This window comes from Melospiza georgiana, chromosome 6, assembly GCF_028018845.1.
Source record: "Melospiza georgiana isolate bMelGeo1 chromosome 6, bMelGeo1.pri, whole genome shotgun sequence".
Taxonomy (NCBI): domain Eukaryota; kingdom Metazoa; phylum Chordata; class Aves; order Passeriformes; family Passerellidae; genus Melospiza; species Melospiza georgiana.
Window position 1 is genome coordinate 46,459,554 of NC_080435.1, and position 15,068 is coordinate 46,474,621.

The 15,068-nt window shown below is 40.1% G+C and overlaps 1 protein-coding gene across 1 annotated transcript in view; it reads right to left on the bottom strand.

Moving 5' to 3' along the window:
• Nucleotides 1-15,068, bottom strand: part of KCNK10 (potassium two pore domain channel subfamily K member 10) — a 49,852-nt gene that overhangs the window by 25,756 nt on the left and 9,028 nt on the right. Inside the window, exon 2 of the mRNA XM_058026417.1 lies at nt 552-892. Coding sequence (XP_057882400.1) covers nt 552-892 — 341 coding nt within the window. The remainder of the gene's footprint in view (nt 1-551; nt 893-15,068) is intronic.

Below are 15,068 nucleotides of genomic sequence, written 5' to 3' on the forward strand. Positions count from 1 at the left end.
AATCTATCACCTCTCTCAAATTTTTTTCCAGATATTAGGTTCTGCTTTTCTTTGCACACACCTTTCATAATTCTAGTGAATACAAGTACCAATTTCTTCATTCTCATGAGCAGTGACAGGACTCAAGGAAATGACCTGAATCTGAGTCAGGAGAGATATCAGGAGAAAACTTTTAACACAGAGAGTGGTTGGGCACTGGATCAAGATATCCAGAGCAGTGGTCACAGCCCCAAGCCTGACAGAGTCCAAGAAGCATTTGGATAATGCTCTCAAGTCTCCTGCATAGGGTCAGGACTTTGACTCCATGATCCTGATGGGTTCCTTCCAACCCAAGCTTATTCTATGAATCTATGGTTATATATATTTACAACATTTTGGACACATAGTTTCTGCTTCTCAGACCTTAAAATGACTGGGAAAGAGCCTGCTTCACACTGCCCATTCCAAGGTCTCTGTGAACAATTTTGCTCCCCACCAACTCAGCTGGTCAATTAACCACTGAGCTGTTTCTCCTAACTTCCAAGAAGTACCATCTTCTTCACTTGGCCTACCTGAATGAGTTTCTCCAGCTCTGGCTCGGAGACACAAAGGTGCTCCCGAAGAAACACAGCCTTCTCTGACGCGATGCTGGTCTTCTGCCTGTTCTCAAAGGGCTGCTCCAGGGCACGGAAGACGAGTCCTCCCACCACCAGGTAAACTACCACCACAATAAAGATGGCCACCACTGCTCTCCAATCCATGACTGCGTGCCGGCTTTGAGAAGTGTCTTCCATGGCAGCAACAACAGAGGTTTGGGTGGAAACGGCGATTTTTGAAGGTGGGTAATGCCTGATAGTTTTGGTGTCAGGCTCACGAGCCCTCACTGCTGGGGGAACAGGTGGGGGAACAGCCGCTGAAACAAAAAGCAAAAAACCTTATTCAAAATCAAAGCTCTTAAGGTATGACCTTGATTTACATTTAAAAAATCTTAAATAATATTTTCTAGACTTTTACATAAATCATGTTCTTCACATAGATATGATTCTTCTCATCTGGAAAGTTCCATATCTTCTTTGTCTATTTCTACTCAATGGACACCTCAAGGGTTTGCTTTGCCCATTACCTCTAGAACTTTACCCATTACCTCTAGAACTGGACAGGCCAGTTACATGTGCAAAAAGTTCAGAAATATGCAGAAAACCATTTATGCAAAATGAACATGGAAATTCTGACCAGCTAGCATATAAATTACACATGGTGGTGTTTGGTGAAGGACCCTGGCAATGATTTATAAACTTAAATCATAATTCTAACAGTATTCATAGCACTAAGAAATTGAACTGCTAATGAACAGTGATCATCACCTGACCTGGAACTGACAGAAATGGAAAATGCTTTGCAAACCACAGTGCTATCTGGCTCTAACATAAAGTGGCCCATACGATTTATCTGCATTCACAAAAGCATCACTCATGAAAATGTCCTTAAAGCCTGGAAGCTTCACAAAGTTTAGTATAAATCATGTGTCAGAGTATGTGAGATGTCTGAGGTCAAAGTTACACGCCAAGCACAACGTGGACCTCTCACCTAGGGACTGAGACACTGCAAAGCCCAGGTGACCTCTACAATACATCAGAGCTAACCAGTCCTGACTTCCAGCTGGACTTAACAGCCCAACCACTGTGTCAAGCTACCAAGGCAGGTAAATCAAAGCTCAGTCACTTCCAAATACTTCAGGTGTTCCATCATCACACTTCCCCACCCTGTGTTGCTAGTGTTACCAATAGCAAGATGAGGCCAGGTTCCTCAGCTTCCACCAATATAAGGGTACCACATGTAGGATTTGAAGATGCTGGATTCATTTTAAACCAAATTCCTGTGTAATCTTACCATGGTACAGCTGCCACTGGCCAGTTATTTCTTTGAAACTAGATTAATTTTTTGCATATCAGACCTAAATCAGATTACAGTTAAAATACAGCTACTTTAGGTTCATTCTCTGAACTTATTCACAATGTCTCTGTGCTGTTTCACTTAGAAATTAAAGCAGAGAGATTTACAACATCCCATCAGAGTGGCATTGTAACTGCATTCTCTAAAATTTAAACATACAACATGATTATACCTTGATTCTGAGGTGGGCCACAACTCTTTCCCAACAGAAACCATTTTATGATCCTGAATAATTTCAGGACTTGGGCATTTACTAGAGTCGTATTTTCCTGCAAGCAACACAACTCTGAAGCATTGTATGGAGGATAGAGCTTCCAGCTTACTTGATAATCAATAAACTACAGAAATCTATAGTTGCTTTATACTTACAGTTAATATTTCATTTCATATATGATTTAGAGGTTCCAGACACCAAATAGATTAGGAAGGATCCAGGATCAGGGCAAAAGCTTTTGTGGTTGATTCCTTTTTTGTTTGTTTTGCAACACCCTGTGGCATAGTTGTTCAGTTTGACCATCAAAAGGTATTTATGGTACCCAACACTTATTAACTAGGATGGAGTAATATCAAACTTAAAAGGATATTTTCTCTTACCTCCAGATGTATTTCATGTGACTATTAAGAACTTTATGTGACAATAGGAAGAAGAGCGACAGTATTAGAAAAAAGTCACATTTTTTGTAGAATTTCAGTATATTTATTCTCTAAGTCTTCTGGAAGTATTATTGTAATAAATACAGTGAATTTCAACAGGAAACACCAGAAAAGTATGCAGAGGAAACATAAAATATTGAGGTTGCATGAAGCAGTTAGAACTACCCTTTCCCCATAGACAAGTATCCTAAACCTGAGTCACAGCATCTCCTTAGTGAACTAAATTTGAGTACTCACAGAAGTGGCTCAGCTGATGTAACTCAGTGTAGCATAGCTTCCATAGATTCCATAAAATTCATACCATTTAATTAGTTAGAGCCCATAACTACCGTGTATATTGTAAACCAACACAAAATCTGCAAGGCTGAGGACTGATTTTTCACGCTTCAGATTACTCAGCATCAGGATCCAAGGCTCACATGGCAAGAAGAGAGCAGAGTTCATGTGACAATGCTATGATTTTTTTAAACAGATATCCACCTTACCACAACTGGCATGATCCAGTGTAGAACTGGGTGAGCCTCTTAGTGGCAAGCAGTGCCTGCCTTTGATATAACACAAGTCAAGAAGACGGAAGCAAAGAGCTGGTACCATTAAAACAGTGTTAGTGAGTTTCCTTTTTCTGTCTGCTAGTAAAAATATTTTTTCTTATTCAAATAATGTTTCTGGCAACGTGTTAGTAACAGCCTTACAGTAAAATCATGGCCTGTTTGATTCTGTCTTCTAAGGAGAATGTGTTGTACTAATTTAAGACCAAGATGGGAAGTTCACAGTAGAGAACACAAAACGTTCTTATAAATATTTTGTCACTTAAAGAGCTTAGTGGATTACTGTGCTCAGCCTGCTTATCTCTAAAAAGAAGAGAACTGTTTCAGTTTTTCATTTTCTTCTATTAGTAATAGCTATCCTGAGTGAATGTAGAACTGTTGATCCTAAAGTATTTTATGTTATGTAAATGAATTCACAGGAAGACTGTGCTAAAGCAGCTAGTTAAGCAACTGATGTGTAACAGAAATGGTCTTACAAAGCCAATGCACAAAGCACAGCTGCAGTCAATACTGCTGAGATTTTAAGCAGGAGTTAGATATTGGAAGAACACTATAGATACTCCATCTAGGAGCTATCCCACTCTTTACAAGACAGTGGGGTTAGTTCAGCACAAACTAAGTTAGTTAGTTCACATACGTTTGTTAAATCATATCCTACTCTTTGCAAACTAAGTTAGTTAGTTCAGCACATGGTAAGAAGTCATAAATCCTAATTTCTATTTTCACTGTCTCTGTGAACCTGAACTCTCACAAAAGTGCTGCCATTTACCTTTAAATCATGGTGTCATCAACTGCAAAAAATAAAGTAGTTCTTACTTTTCTACAAGCTCCCTGGGAGAGTCCATTTCTGAAAATAAGGGCTACATAAAATTCCAGAAGTTTAACAGGTAGTTTTACTAAAGTGAAAGGATGAACTACACTGGCAATTCAACAATGTGCAGAGGTTTATACCTTAAAGCTTAAAAAAATAAAGGGCTACATAAACTCTTGCATTTGTAAAAATGGTTTACACCACAGTTTAGGACAATCATAGAGCAAAAGAGAAGAGGACATGTTTACAATAAATGCAGAACAATCCCTACTTCATTTGTTCATGTTTTTTCAAAACAAGCTGCTATCAGAACAGGCTTTTCCCCAAACAGAGCCTCATCCATATGTTTGTTAAATCATATCAAAGAAGACTTAATCAGCCCCAGTAAAAGCCATGACAGATATCCATTCATATGCATGCACTATATTAGCTGATAGCTAATCTCATAGGTACAAGAACCCTCAAAGGAGCACTCCAGTGTTTCAAAATAGGCCTTATCCCAGTAAAAGGATGCCAAGGAGCAAAGAAAGGTGTATTCTTGATTTTTTAAATAACCTTCAAAATTAAACAACTGAAGATATTAACGTTACAAGTGAAATTGCAATGTTAGGATCTATGCAGTTGTTCACATCTGAGATCATCACATTACCTGTTCTTCTATTGGCGTACATCATTGCTAGGTCTCACGTGTCAGGAGCTTAAATGCCTCAAATTTCTGCTAAAATTGATGGCAATTGAGGAAGCAAAACTCTCACTCCTCATCAAGATGAGTACATCTTTACTGGTTAAAGTTGCAGGCAATTCCCTCCTGGGAAGGGCCCAGGGTGCTGACCAGGCCTAGCCCACGGCAGGGCGCACCGGCCCTGGGGCCTGGGGCTCAGCCATCACTGGGGCACCTCCAGCCTGGCACGGCCCTCACACTGCTGCCCGTCCCGCTCTGCCACCAAAGGGACGAGGAAATGGACCCCTACATGGTCCAAGGGTGATCAAACAGGACTTCAGGGCCTTCAGACGTTTGGTGAGGCAATCTGGGGTGGGGGTTATGGTCTGCTCTCTAGTTACAGTTGAAGGCGGCAACCTGGGAAGAAATGGGCAAACTGAGTCTGGGGCTCCACAGCTGGTGTCATCATCAGAATTTTGGGGGTTTTGGCAATGGAAGGGCTCTACACAGCCCCAGGAATGCTGGCATCAGACAGGATTCACCCTTCTCAGTGGTGGAAGAGAGTATTTGCTCAGGAAATAGTGGGGCTCACTGGCAAGGCTTTGAACTAGATGTGAGGGGGTAGAGGTGCAATGTGAGGCTTGTCCCTGGCAAACGTGAGAGCATACAAAAATAGACAGATGGAGGGACAGGGTGCTAGGGAGGGCTCTTCGCAGTCTGAACTGTGCCAGCCATCCTGGACCATACCGGCAGTCTGAGGGACATGAGCCAGGCAGTCCTAAAAGAAGCCACAGGGAAACACCAGGGAAATATCTGAAAGCAATAATTCCTCTAGGAAGGCAGCCTGGCAATCCCCAGGAGCAAGACATTGGACAAGGAAGGCAAGAGACTGGTGTAGCTGAGACAGAGTAGGGAACTGCTGGTCGAACTAAAGGTAAAGAGATGAATGCACAGACAGTGGAGACAAGGACACATAACCTGGTAAAAGATGAAGGGATGGGGTAAGGAAGGCTATGGCAAAGCTGAAATCTAACCTCAATAATAACAAGAAGGGCTTCTACTGGTATGTTAACCAGAAAAGGAAAGTCAAACAAGCCCCCTGATAAACAACATTGGCAAACTGGTAACAGCAGATGAAGAGAAAGCTGGGGTACTCAACAACTTTTTTGCCTCAGTCTTCACTGACTTTTGACTGTGAAAATATCAAAAGTGGCATTGCCACAGTGACCTCTGTCCTGGCAACTATCTTACTCAATATGCTAAGAAGATAGAAGATACAAAGAAACCTGGTTTTTGGAGGAGAGCTTCTAAAATAGTTTAAACCAAATAATTTTTTTTTTTAAATAAACACACCCTTCTCTGTGTTATTGGTGTCACAATTTCTATTGTGAAAAAATGTACGTCAGGTATAACAGTGTTTTATTTAGTACCTCATTTTCTTCCACATTCCTGTGTTACACAGGCACACAGCAATGTATGTGCATTTTAATGAGACACTAATGACGCATCTAATGAAAATGCTGCTTTCATAGGATTCAACACAGAATTACATAGAGGGCATATGCATTTACACATTCATAAACTCAGGCCCAGGCTTTAAGCTTGAAATATTAGTTGATCAAAAATGAAACTCAACATTTCATCTCCTATTTTAGTGGTGCCATCAAAGGAAGGAAACAAAATAGCTCAAGTAAAAAGGTTTTTTGATGCATGTCTAAGGGTACGTAACAACATTTTTTTCCCAAAATCCTCATAATACAACTGGAGGTTTCTTCAAAGAAAGAAAATTATGCATTCTTCAGACATGCTCATAGCCAAACATCCAAAGTTTCCCATGAAGCTTTTCTATGTTTATATTAAACTAGAAATTTAGTTAGAATTATAAAATAATCTCATCATGTAGTCCAGTTTCACTGAGAAAATTCAGGAGCAAATAGTCTTCCCTACAACTTTTACAAGATCCTACATTGGGTCATTGGCACTTCTACATCCTTCCTGTAGCACTACTTAATAAGCCAGCATTCCTTCCTGAACTAATATAGAAATACGATTTTTTTGTCAAGTTATGAAGTTGAAGGACAGAGCACTCATGCACCAAAGCTCAGAAATGTCTGTGAGGTGTTAACAAACTCCACTACAGCTTCCCTGAACTGACTACTAAGAGTAGGTGGATCCACCTTCTTTAGAAGGGACCATAAAGGACTGGGGCATGAAGGGACCTCACTGACCATAATTATTTTAAAGTCATTTATTTCAATTAAACTGGACAGGGTTTTTTCCTCCCCCAGCTCCTCTTCTGAAATAGCCACACACTGAATTTAAGATTAAAAGACTTCCTGACTGAACAATATAGAAGGCAGGGAAATGAGCAGCCCACCAGTGGATAAAATATTAATCTTTCACTCCAAGGCTCTTGCTCATCTCCAAACAGAAATTCCTGGGGGATGTGGGCATCTAGCATTTGCTTCCAATCTCAAATCTTTCCCACAGACTCCCCAGGTTCTTTCAGATAAGGGCTGCGGGAGTCAGGATAGCAGGGCTGTGCTTGGACATCATAGCAAGTATAAGAAGTATGTTAGAGAAATAGTGGAGGCAATCAGTGTATTAAGCTATCACCTATAGAAACTTCTCAAGAATATGTCACTAACAGAAAATGCATGCAGATCAGTGAATGAAGGGAATTGGATGGTCTAACAGGAAGCAGGTGAAAGTACTGAAACACTGAAGTTTCTATCCATGTGTTACCAAAAAATTATTAAACCATCAAAATTTTGCATTTTGAGGATATGGTAAATAATTTCCACTACCTGATTTGCTTGTTATTCCACTCCCCCTCATCCCCATTCATCTTCTGTTGTGTTTTCTAACAGGTTTTGTAGGGAGCATCCATTTAATCAGCACAGTGAATGTTGAATTTTTATAACTGGGCATTCAAAAATCTGATGCTGGTTTAGAAAGTCTGGCTTTTAGAACAAAATCCCAGTAGAAAATGATCATGTTTGCCTTTGTGTTTGTGCAGCATCTTTGCACGATGTGGGCTAATTAACAGGTGACATTACAGCTGTGATCAAGAAATGGGAGAAGAATCCTGCCTGCAGGCTACGATTACACATATGGGACAGAACACTGGTATCCCTGTGGCAGTTTTTCTGGATTGAGGAATAAGAATAAAAAGAATTGCTGTCTGGGGACCATGGGATTCATACTGTCGTGGATCAAGAAAACTGTTATCAGTGCTGACATGTTTTACACCAGCTTGGCCCTGGTTCTTCTGCCTATCCCCAAGGCACACAAATTGAGCAGTGGAAGTCATGGCAAGCTTGCCACACAAGGGGAATTTCACCCTACTGCTTCTACAGCCTTTTGCTGAGAACTGCCACTCAAGTAAGGAGCATTACTATTGCATTTACTGTTCATGAAAGCAAAGCTTGACATATTGTTTGTTAGGAAAACACAGAGTGGCTCAGAGCATAGAGCTTTTCACTGCAGCAACAGCCCCCTGGGTTAAATCTAACACTGTTTTCCCTGAAGAGGATTCTCTAATGCAGCATTAGTGCTGCTGACTTCAGCAACATCTCAGCTGTCTACTGCAAATGCAGTCATCAGCAGCAAGGCATTACATGGAGTATGAGAGACAGGTAGAGGCAGAAAGGGCAATGCACATTAAACAAAATAGATTGGATGTGCTGTTAGAAGAAAAGTACCATTGATTCCTCCCAGTTGCCCCTTTCCCTGAGTGGGATGGTGAAAAAGGGGGAGTAAATTAGGTTGCAATTCTGCATAAGGAATAAAGGCACTGTTTTCTTCCTATTATAGGGTAATGTTAGTGAAATAGAGTAAAAGTTCATAATAGTAAAAAAAAATACTGATTTGTCTCTGATGGTGGGGAGAGAAATGTCAGCACTATGTATCAGAGGGAATTGTATCTGGCCATTGTTTTGTCATCCCTGGCAGCAGCTTTGGGAAGTATGTCATACCAAAAGGGTTCTGTAATTTCTGTACCATTTGTCATATATTCCCATCTAGTGCTCAAAATAATGATTCTCGGTAAGCTTACAAAAAAAGCTACGTAATGCTGCTGTATCAGTTATAAATGAAACCTACAAGTTCATAGCTCTTGCAATACCCCAGCTATTTAATTAATCTGGAACACAGTTGTTATGAGAAAAAAAAAGGCACTGTTTTATAATGTTTTTCATTCTTTTTCATTAGAAAACTATAGTTTAGGCAAAAAAAAAAAAAAAAAAAAAAAAAACAACAACAACAAAAAAAAAAACTAAGCAGCCTAAATTGGAACATGGTAGAAATTAAGAAATCAGTATGTCTGAGCTAAGCTATCTCTTTAGAAAGAGCTTTCCAATGATGAGAGTCTTCACATAGTGGTGGTGCTGGTGGCACTGTAAATCATCAGAACTAAGGAGAACCTAAGCCTCTTGTCTCTTCCCAAAGAGCTTCTTTAGTGTCAGACAAGAACTTAGCTATGCAGTAAGTAATGAGAATGAATTTTACCTTCCACTGAAGGACAATATCACTCCTATCTGAAACCATTTTTTTCCAAAGAACAAATCTTGAGGGTATCTTCTCCAATTTCCACTGTCCTACTACCAGAACATACTGCTCCTATTTACCTGTGCAGCAATTGCCTGACAGAAACAAATACCTGGCAAGGTGATGGGAGCAGGGTGGCTACAGTGGTGGTCTCTGTGGAAGGCCTGGGGCTGCCCCTTTCTGGACACAGACAGTTCCTACTGATTCCCACAGACCCACAACAAAAAATAGAGCCCATCAGGGAAGCTGGTAGCACTTCTGTGAAAGCATACTTTAGAAAAGGAAAATATTGTGCAGACTTTGGAGCATGAGGAAAAAAGTGTGAGAAAGAATCCTAAAAACACCAAGGTCAGCAAAAGAGAAAGAGGCACACCAGGAGCTGTAGGAGATCTTTTCCTGCAGCCTGTGAGATTTGGAAGAGATCATGATGGATTTGGTATTTCCCTGGAGCTCATGGAGAGGATCACACCAGAGCAGATATTCACACTGCAGTATGTGGAGGATCCCAGTCCAGGGCAGGTTGATATTTCCTGAAGTGCTGCTACCTGTGGAGAGACCGTGCTGGAGGAGGTCTGTCCTAAAGGACTGCAGCCCCACGATATGGACTCATGCAGGAGCAAGGAAAAAGTATAAGGAGAAAGGTGCAGTCTAGAGGGGACCCACCAAAAACCCACACTCCCTATCCCCCCTGTACCATGTGAGGTGGGGAGGATGAAGAACAGTCAGGAACGAAGCAATAAAGTTGCTAGGAAAACGTAAAGCAGGGAAAGGTTATTTTAACCTTTGTCTTTATTTCTTACCACTCAGATCTATTTTAATTAGCTACAAATCAAATAAACTTTCCCCAATACAAGTCTCCTTTGCCTGTGATGGCAATCTCTAACTGGTCTCCCTGGCTTTATCTCTGAGGAGGAGGAGTGAGAGTGGCTGGGTGGGCACCTGGTAGCCAGCCAAGGTCAACCCACCACAGAGAGTTGCACAATAAAGATGAGGACACAACTCAGACTGTATTGTTCAGCAACACTTTTCCTCTGAGTCCCACCAGTTACTTGCATATGGATTTTGTGAAAAAGTTGTCAGTCCAAGCACTAAGAACATCAATGTATAGATCAGGATTTAAAGAACAATGATGAACAGGAGTTAGCTACAGAGGGAGCAAACATCCTTCCAACAATAAGGCATTTTTGTCCTTCTCTACTGGAGCTGAGTCAATCTGGAACAAAAACATTCATTTGTCTTGTTGAGTGGATTTGATTTTTTAACTTTTTATTACCTTTCATTCTAGTTTTCCCTTCTCAAACATAAGCATTTTAGTTCACTCACTTTCTACACACATTTAAGAAAAATGGATGCCAGCAGCATACATTTTCACATAAAGCTAAATGTCAAATTGATTAAATTTTTCATGTTGGCAGGAAGTCCACGCATACGTAACCAATGAGGTACCAATACAATGTGATGCCTCTGAAAATCCTAAAAAAGTGTAAGAAAACCTCAGTCTTCTTGTAGATGTTAAATGGCTTGAAATTGGGTGCTGGGTAAACCTGACAGGTTGGATTACTTATTAATCTAGTTGTAATCAGTTTAAAAAGTATGCAAAAGATTAAAAAGTCTATGCAATTATCATTCCCCTGAGCTATGCCATGTCCCTGTGCTTTGTGAGGCTGTTGTAAAACTCTGCTATTCTATGATTTAGCAATTCTGAACCTACTGTCCCTAAAGAGATAGAAAAATGTATGCATCAGCAAATTTAATTTTAGTCAAGAAAGTGTAGTGAGAGAGGAGGGTCTGAATACCATTTTCATGCTTATTCTATTTCTGAAAGACAGTGCCATTTCTAATTGTGAATGTTTTAAAGCACAGAAGAATGCCAGTTCAAGCATCTCACAGGAGCTTTCAAAACAGGGAAAGGAAAAACTCACAGTGGTGGTCTAGGAAAATAAGAAGTCTGAAGGGCTAAAATCTAAGTGCCCTTAATCATATAAACACCAGAAAATCTCACTATGCCAATAAGTTTGTTCCTAAATTAATTTTTGTATACGTTCTTATTAATAGTCAATGCAGTCATCCTTTCAACGTCCCACATCAATTTCCATTGCAGCTTCCAAAGTATTTGCTTAACATAAATGAAAATGCTGTTTAGATTATATGTAAAAAGGTGAAGTGTAATCTCACAAAAATAAGAAAAATAAGACACTGAGTAACTAAAGAGAGTGATAAATTCTTTCCTAGATCTCTTAAGAACAGCGCAGGAAATAACTGATTAATCTGTACCAAGGAAGTAGGGGAGTATATATTAGAAAAAAAGTCTAGCTACAAGGAGAGCTAAGCATGGGAACAGCCATCAATATATATATATATTGAATATATATTGAAATGAGCTTTATTGGAAGTATCTAAGAACAGGGCATAAAATCGCCTGCCGGAAACTGTCAGTGTTATTCATGTCCTGCATATCCCTGTGAATCCAAGAAGAAAAGCTACCAGTGAAGGGTAACAGAGAAAAACAGGCTAATATTTTCATATTCAACATCCAGAATCTGTTAAAACCCCCCAACTACTGAAATGTTAAAGGTATATTAAAAATAAATTAATAAAAATAATTAATCTTTTCAATTGTCTCAACTCCTAGCAGGAAAATGCTCTTGAAATCCTTTTCCCTCCCTTCAATGTAAGATAGTCAATCACACCTCAACATTCCTTTTTGTATCAGTTGTGCCAAATCTCATAGCATTTCACAAACAATAGATAAACCCCTGTGACACTGAAAAGAAACAACACTGTGTGCCTCACATAAACACTGCCACTGAGAACTCAGCAAATTAATTAAATTCAAGAGTTATTTCAAAAGCTGATCAAACAAGCTGTTTTTCATATGTGCATCAAGAAGGTACAACAATTTTTCATCAATGTATTAGCAAATTTTTAAGTTCTTTTAGCGGATGTCCTCTTTTCCACTATGCATTACAGAATGCCGTTCTATCTGTTACAAAATTAATGGACAGCCATAAACCAGATTATTTCTTTTGTTGGTTATATGATGACCACATGCAAGCTGCTCTAGATGATTATTTACAAGAACTTCCAGATTCTGAACCAGCCTCTCCTCTGTCAGAACTGCAGTCTGAGCGTGCTCGTGAACTGAAAACAGAGTGCCCAAGAGTTAGTCTCTGCAAACACAGCCTTAGAGCTCCTGCTACTGAGGCTATGCAAATGTCAGGGAAACAACAGGAAGCCCTAGGCTGGCTTGAGCAGGTATCTGCCAGGACTTATCCACTGACATTAAAAAAAAATCTGCAAAAGTCATGGTCATGGGATACTTTCCCCTCCCTCCTCCCTCTCCCAGGCACTGTGCTATTCTAATGCATACGTGACAGCTCACTGGTGAAAAGAATGGATGTGCTAAGGCAGGACATGAACTCCAGGAATAGCTGAAAGCATCAGAGTTTTTTCTCATTTGGCTTCAGGACAGCAGTCCTCAGGGGGGTTCCTAGCTAGCACTGGCATTTGCAGGAAGATGCACTGCTGCTGACACCATTTGTAGCACTACTTACAGAGCTGCCAAGTCCAGACGAATACTTGATAGAGGTTTGTCTTGTGCTGGATTGTACACTCACTGCTGGAGGGCTGTTTGGATTTTGTTTCCCTTGCTTTTGCCTTCTCTCTCTCCTGACCTCTCTTCTACCCTGCCCTCCTCCAAATCCATCCATCTGCTCTTGTCCCTCACTTCTTTCCAACCGTGCTGGCAGCGTGGGAGGTAGCACACCCCTACCTCCCTGTTCAGTTCCTCTTCTCAGCACTACCCTTCCCACAGCCCCCGACACCTGAGCCCATGTCCATGTGTGACAGGACTCATCAATGAACTTCAGGAGAATGAAAAATTGAGCATAAGAGCATTACAGTGAGGAACAGGAAGTGCTGAGGGGAGATTAGAAGTGATTGACAGGGCAAGTCCCAAATATGGAACCATCCTGCTTCAAGATTGGTGACTGTGTTTGTTCCAACACACTCATTGGCAGCAGAGCTATTATCAGCTTTATGAGGCTATTTATAGAGAAACTGAATACAGAGAAACCCATGAAAAATTCTCACCTTTCTCTTCTTGAAATAAGACTAAAACCAATAGATCATGCTAAAACTTGTTTCCCTAGCAATAGATTGGTAATTCTTGCTCCTGCTAAAATTGAGTGTTCTAGTTCACGCAGGTCTCTGCTCTGCCAAACAGGAAGCAAGTGCTTTTGGCTCAAGATCTTGAGGTGTAGACATGACTTTATGAAAAAGAGTTCCTGTTAAAAGAAATTACTATACCATTGTTTTTCCTCACTAGGTAACATATAGAAAAACTGATTTTTTGTCAGTATGGTACAAGCACCAAAGAATAAACAGCTGCTCTCTGGCTCTCTGCAGATTTCACCCTTCAGTGAACATGACGCTGAATATGACGCTGCTATTTATCCATAATCTTCTTTTTACAGCCTAAACCAAAATTTCTCATTACACCATTATGTGCTTTGTATGAAACAAGTTGTTTAGTTTTCCTCAATAGGAAGTGTCCCAGGATTCCAGCAACATTTAGGAAGAGTCTGAATCTCCCACCAGAGGTTTTCAGTGTGTTCCTCTTAAAGTACTCACAGGATGATCTAGGGTCATGGATTTTGCTGGAATCTTCCAAATATTCTGTCTCACAGAGTCAGAAAAGAAATTCAGCCAATGGTCTCATGGCCAGACCAGATAGTCAAGGAAACCTAAGTCTTGGAATTTAGCATAAGAAGGCCTGTGTACAAAGGGAGGGACTTTCTTGTTAAAAGAAACTTCAGGGTAAAACAATCAAGTGGCAGAGACAAGAAGCAAAGATTCGTGCTGGCCTTCCTAGAAAGAAGCTATCTAAGCTATCTACATTGAAATATGGTTAACACTGGCTGTCTGCCAGAGGTACAGCCTTACAGTGGAGTGAAGGAATTTATTTATCATCTCAGTCATGAGAAGAGGACTTTGGCAGCATCACTGACTGGACATCAGGCTAGTGGCATGTCCCCCAGTCTGACTATCGCATAGGAACTATAGAAAAATATTTCCAATTCAAGCAAACCTCATTAGCATTTCAATTAAGTGATAATTTCTCAAATTTTCTGTGCAACACCAATAAAAGTGAATCTTTCCATGTGGAAATGGTCTGAAATCTTAGTTAACTGAAGCTATACTATTTGCATAACCTGAGGATTCAATCTATTTTGTGGTCTTAAGTTCTTACATACATTAATACTCTTAGTTAAAGTGAATGAAAGCTTCCCAATACTTTAAAAACCTATTCTGGAACAGGATGAAGAATACATGTAAAATAGATGGGACAAGATTAATCTGTGCCAAAAACATTTTTCACAAGGAATAAAAAGTTGCTGCTTGAAACATATTTATTCAGCATAGGCATTTTTATATCCTTTTATAGGCATTTTATATCCTTTTATTCTATATTCTTTATAATACACACATTTTTCTTTTATACTTTCAGTGTATTAGTCAACAGAAGCAACCCTTGTCTCATTTCTTTGCTTGTCTGTAACTTGGATTACATGCCATTAATCTGTCAATACAGATGTGGTCAAATCGATCAGCGCAGCCCAGAGAGAATCTGCTGACCCTAAACCAGACATTAACTGAAAATTCTCGTGGCTCCAATAACCAGATTTGCCTATAGCTCCCTAAACCATAGAAGGTCCTTAGAAACTTAGAATACCCTAGAATTTCAGATACCTACTTATATGTGGCTGTTTTATTCTCCAGCTAAGTCACACTCAAATGGTGTAATTCAGTAGCCCATACCACAACCAAGTGTGAGGTTATGGGATAACCTAACTGGCCTTAAGCTGTGCTCCAGAAGGACAGAAGTCTATTATCTACCCTTATGTCTATTATC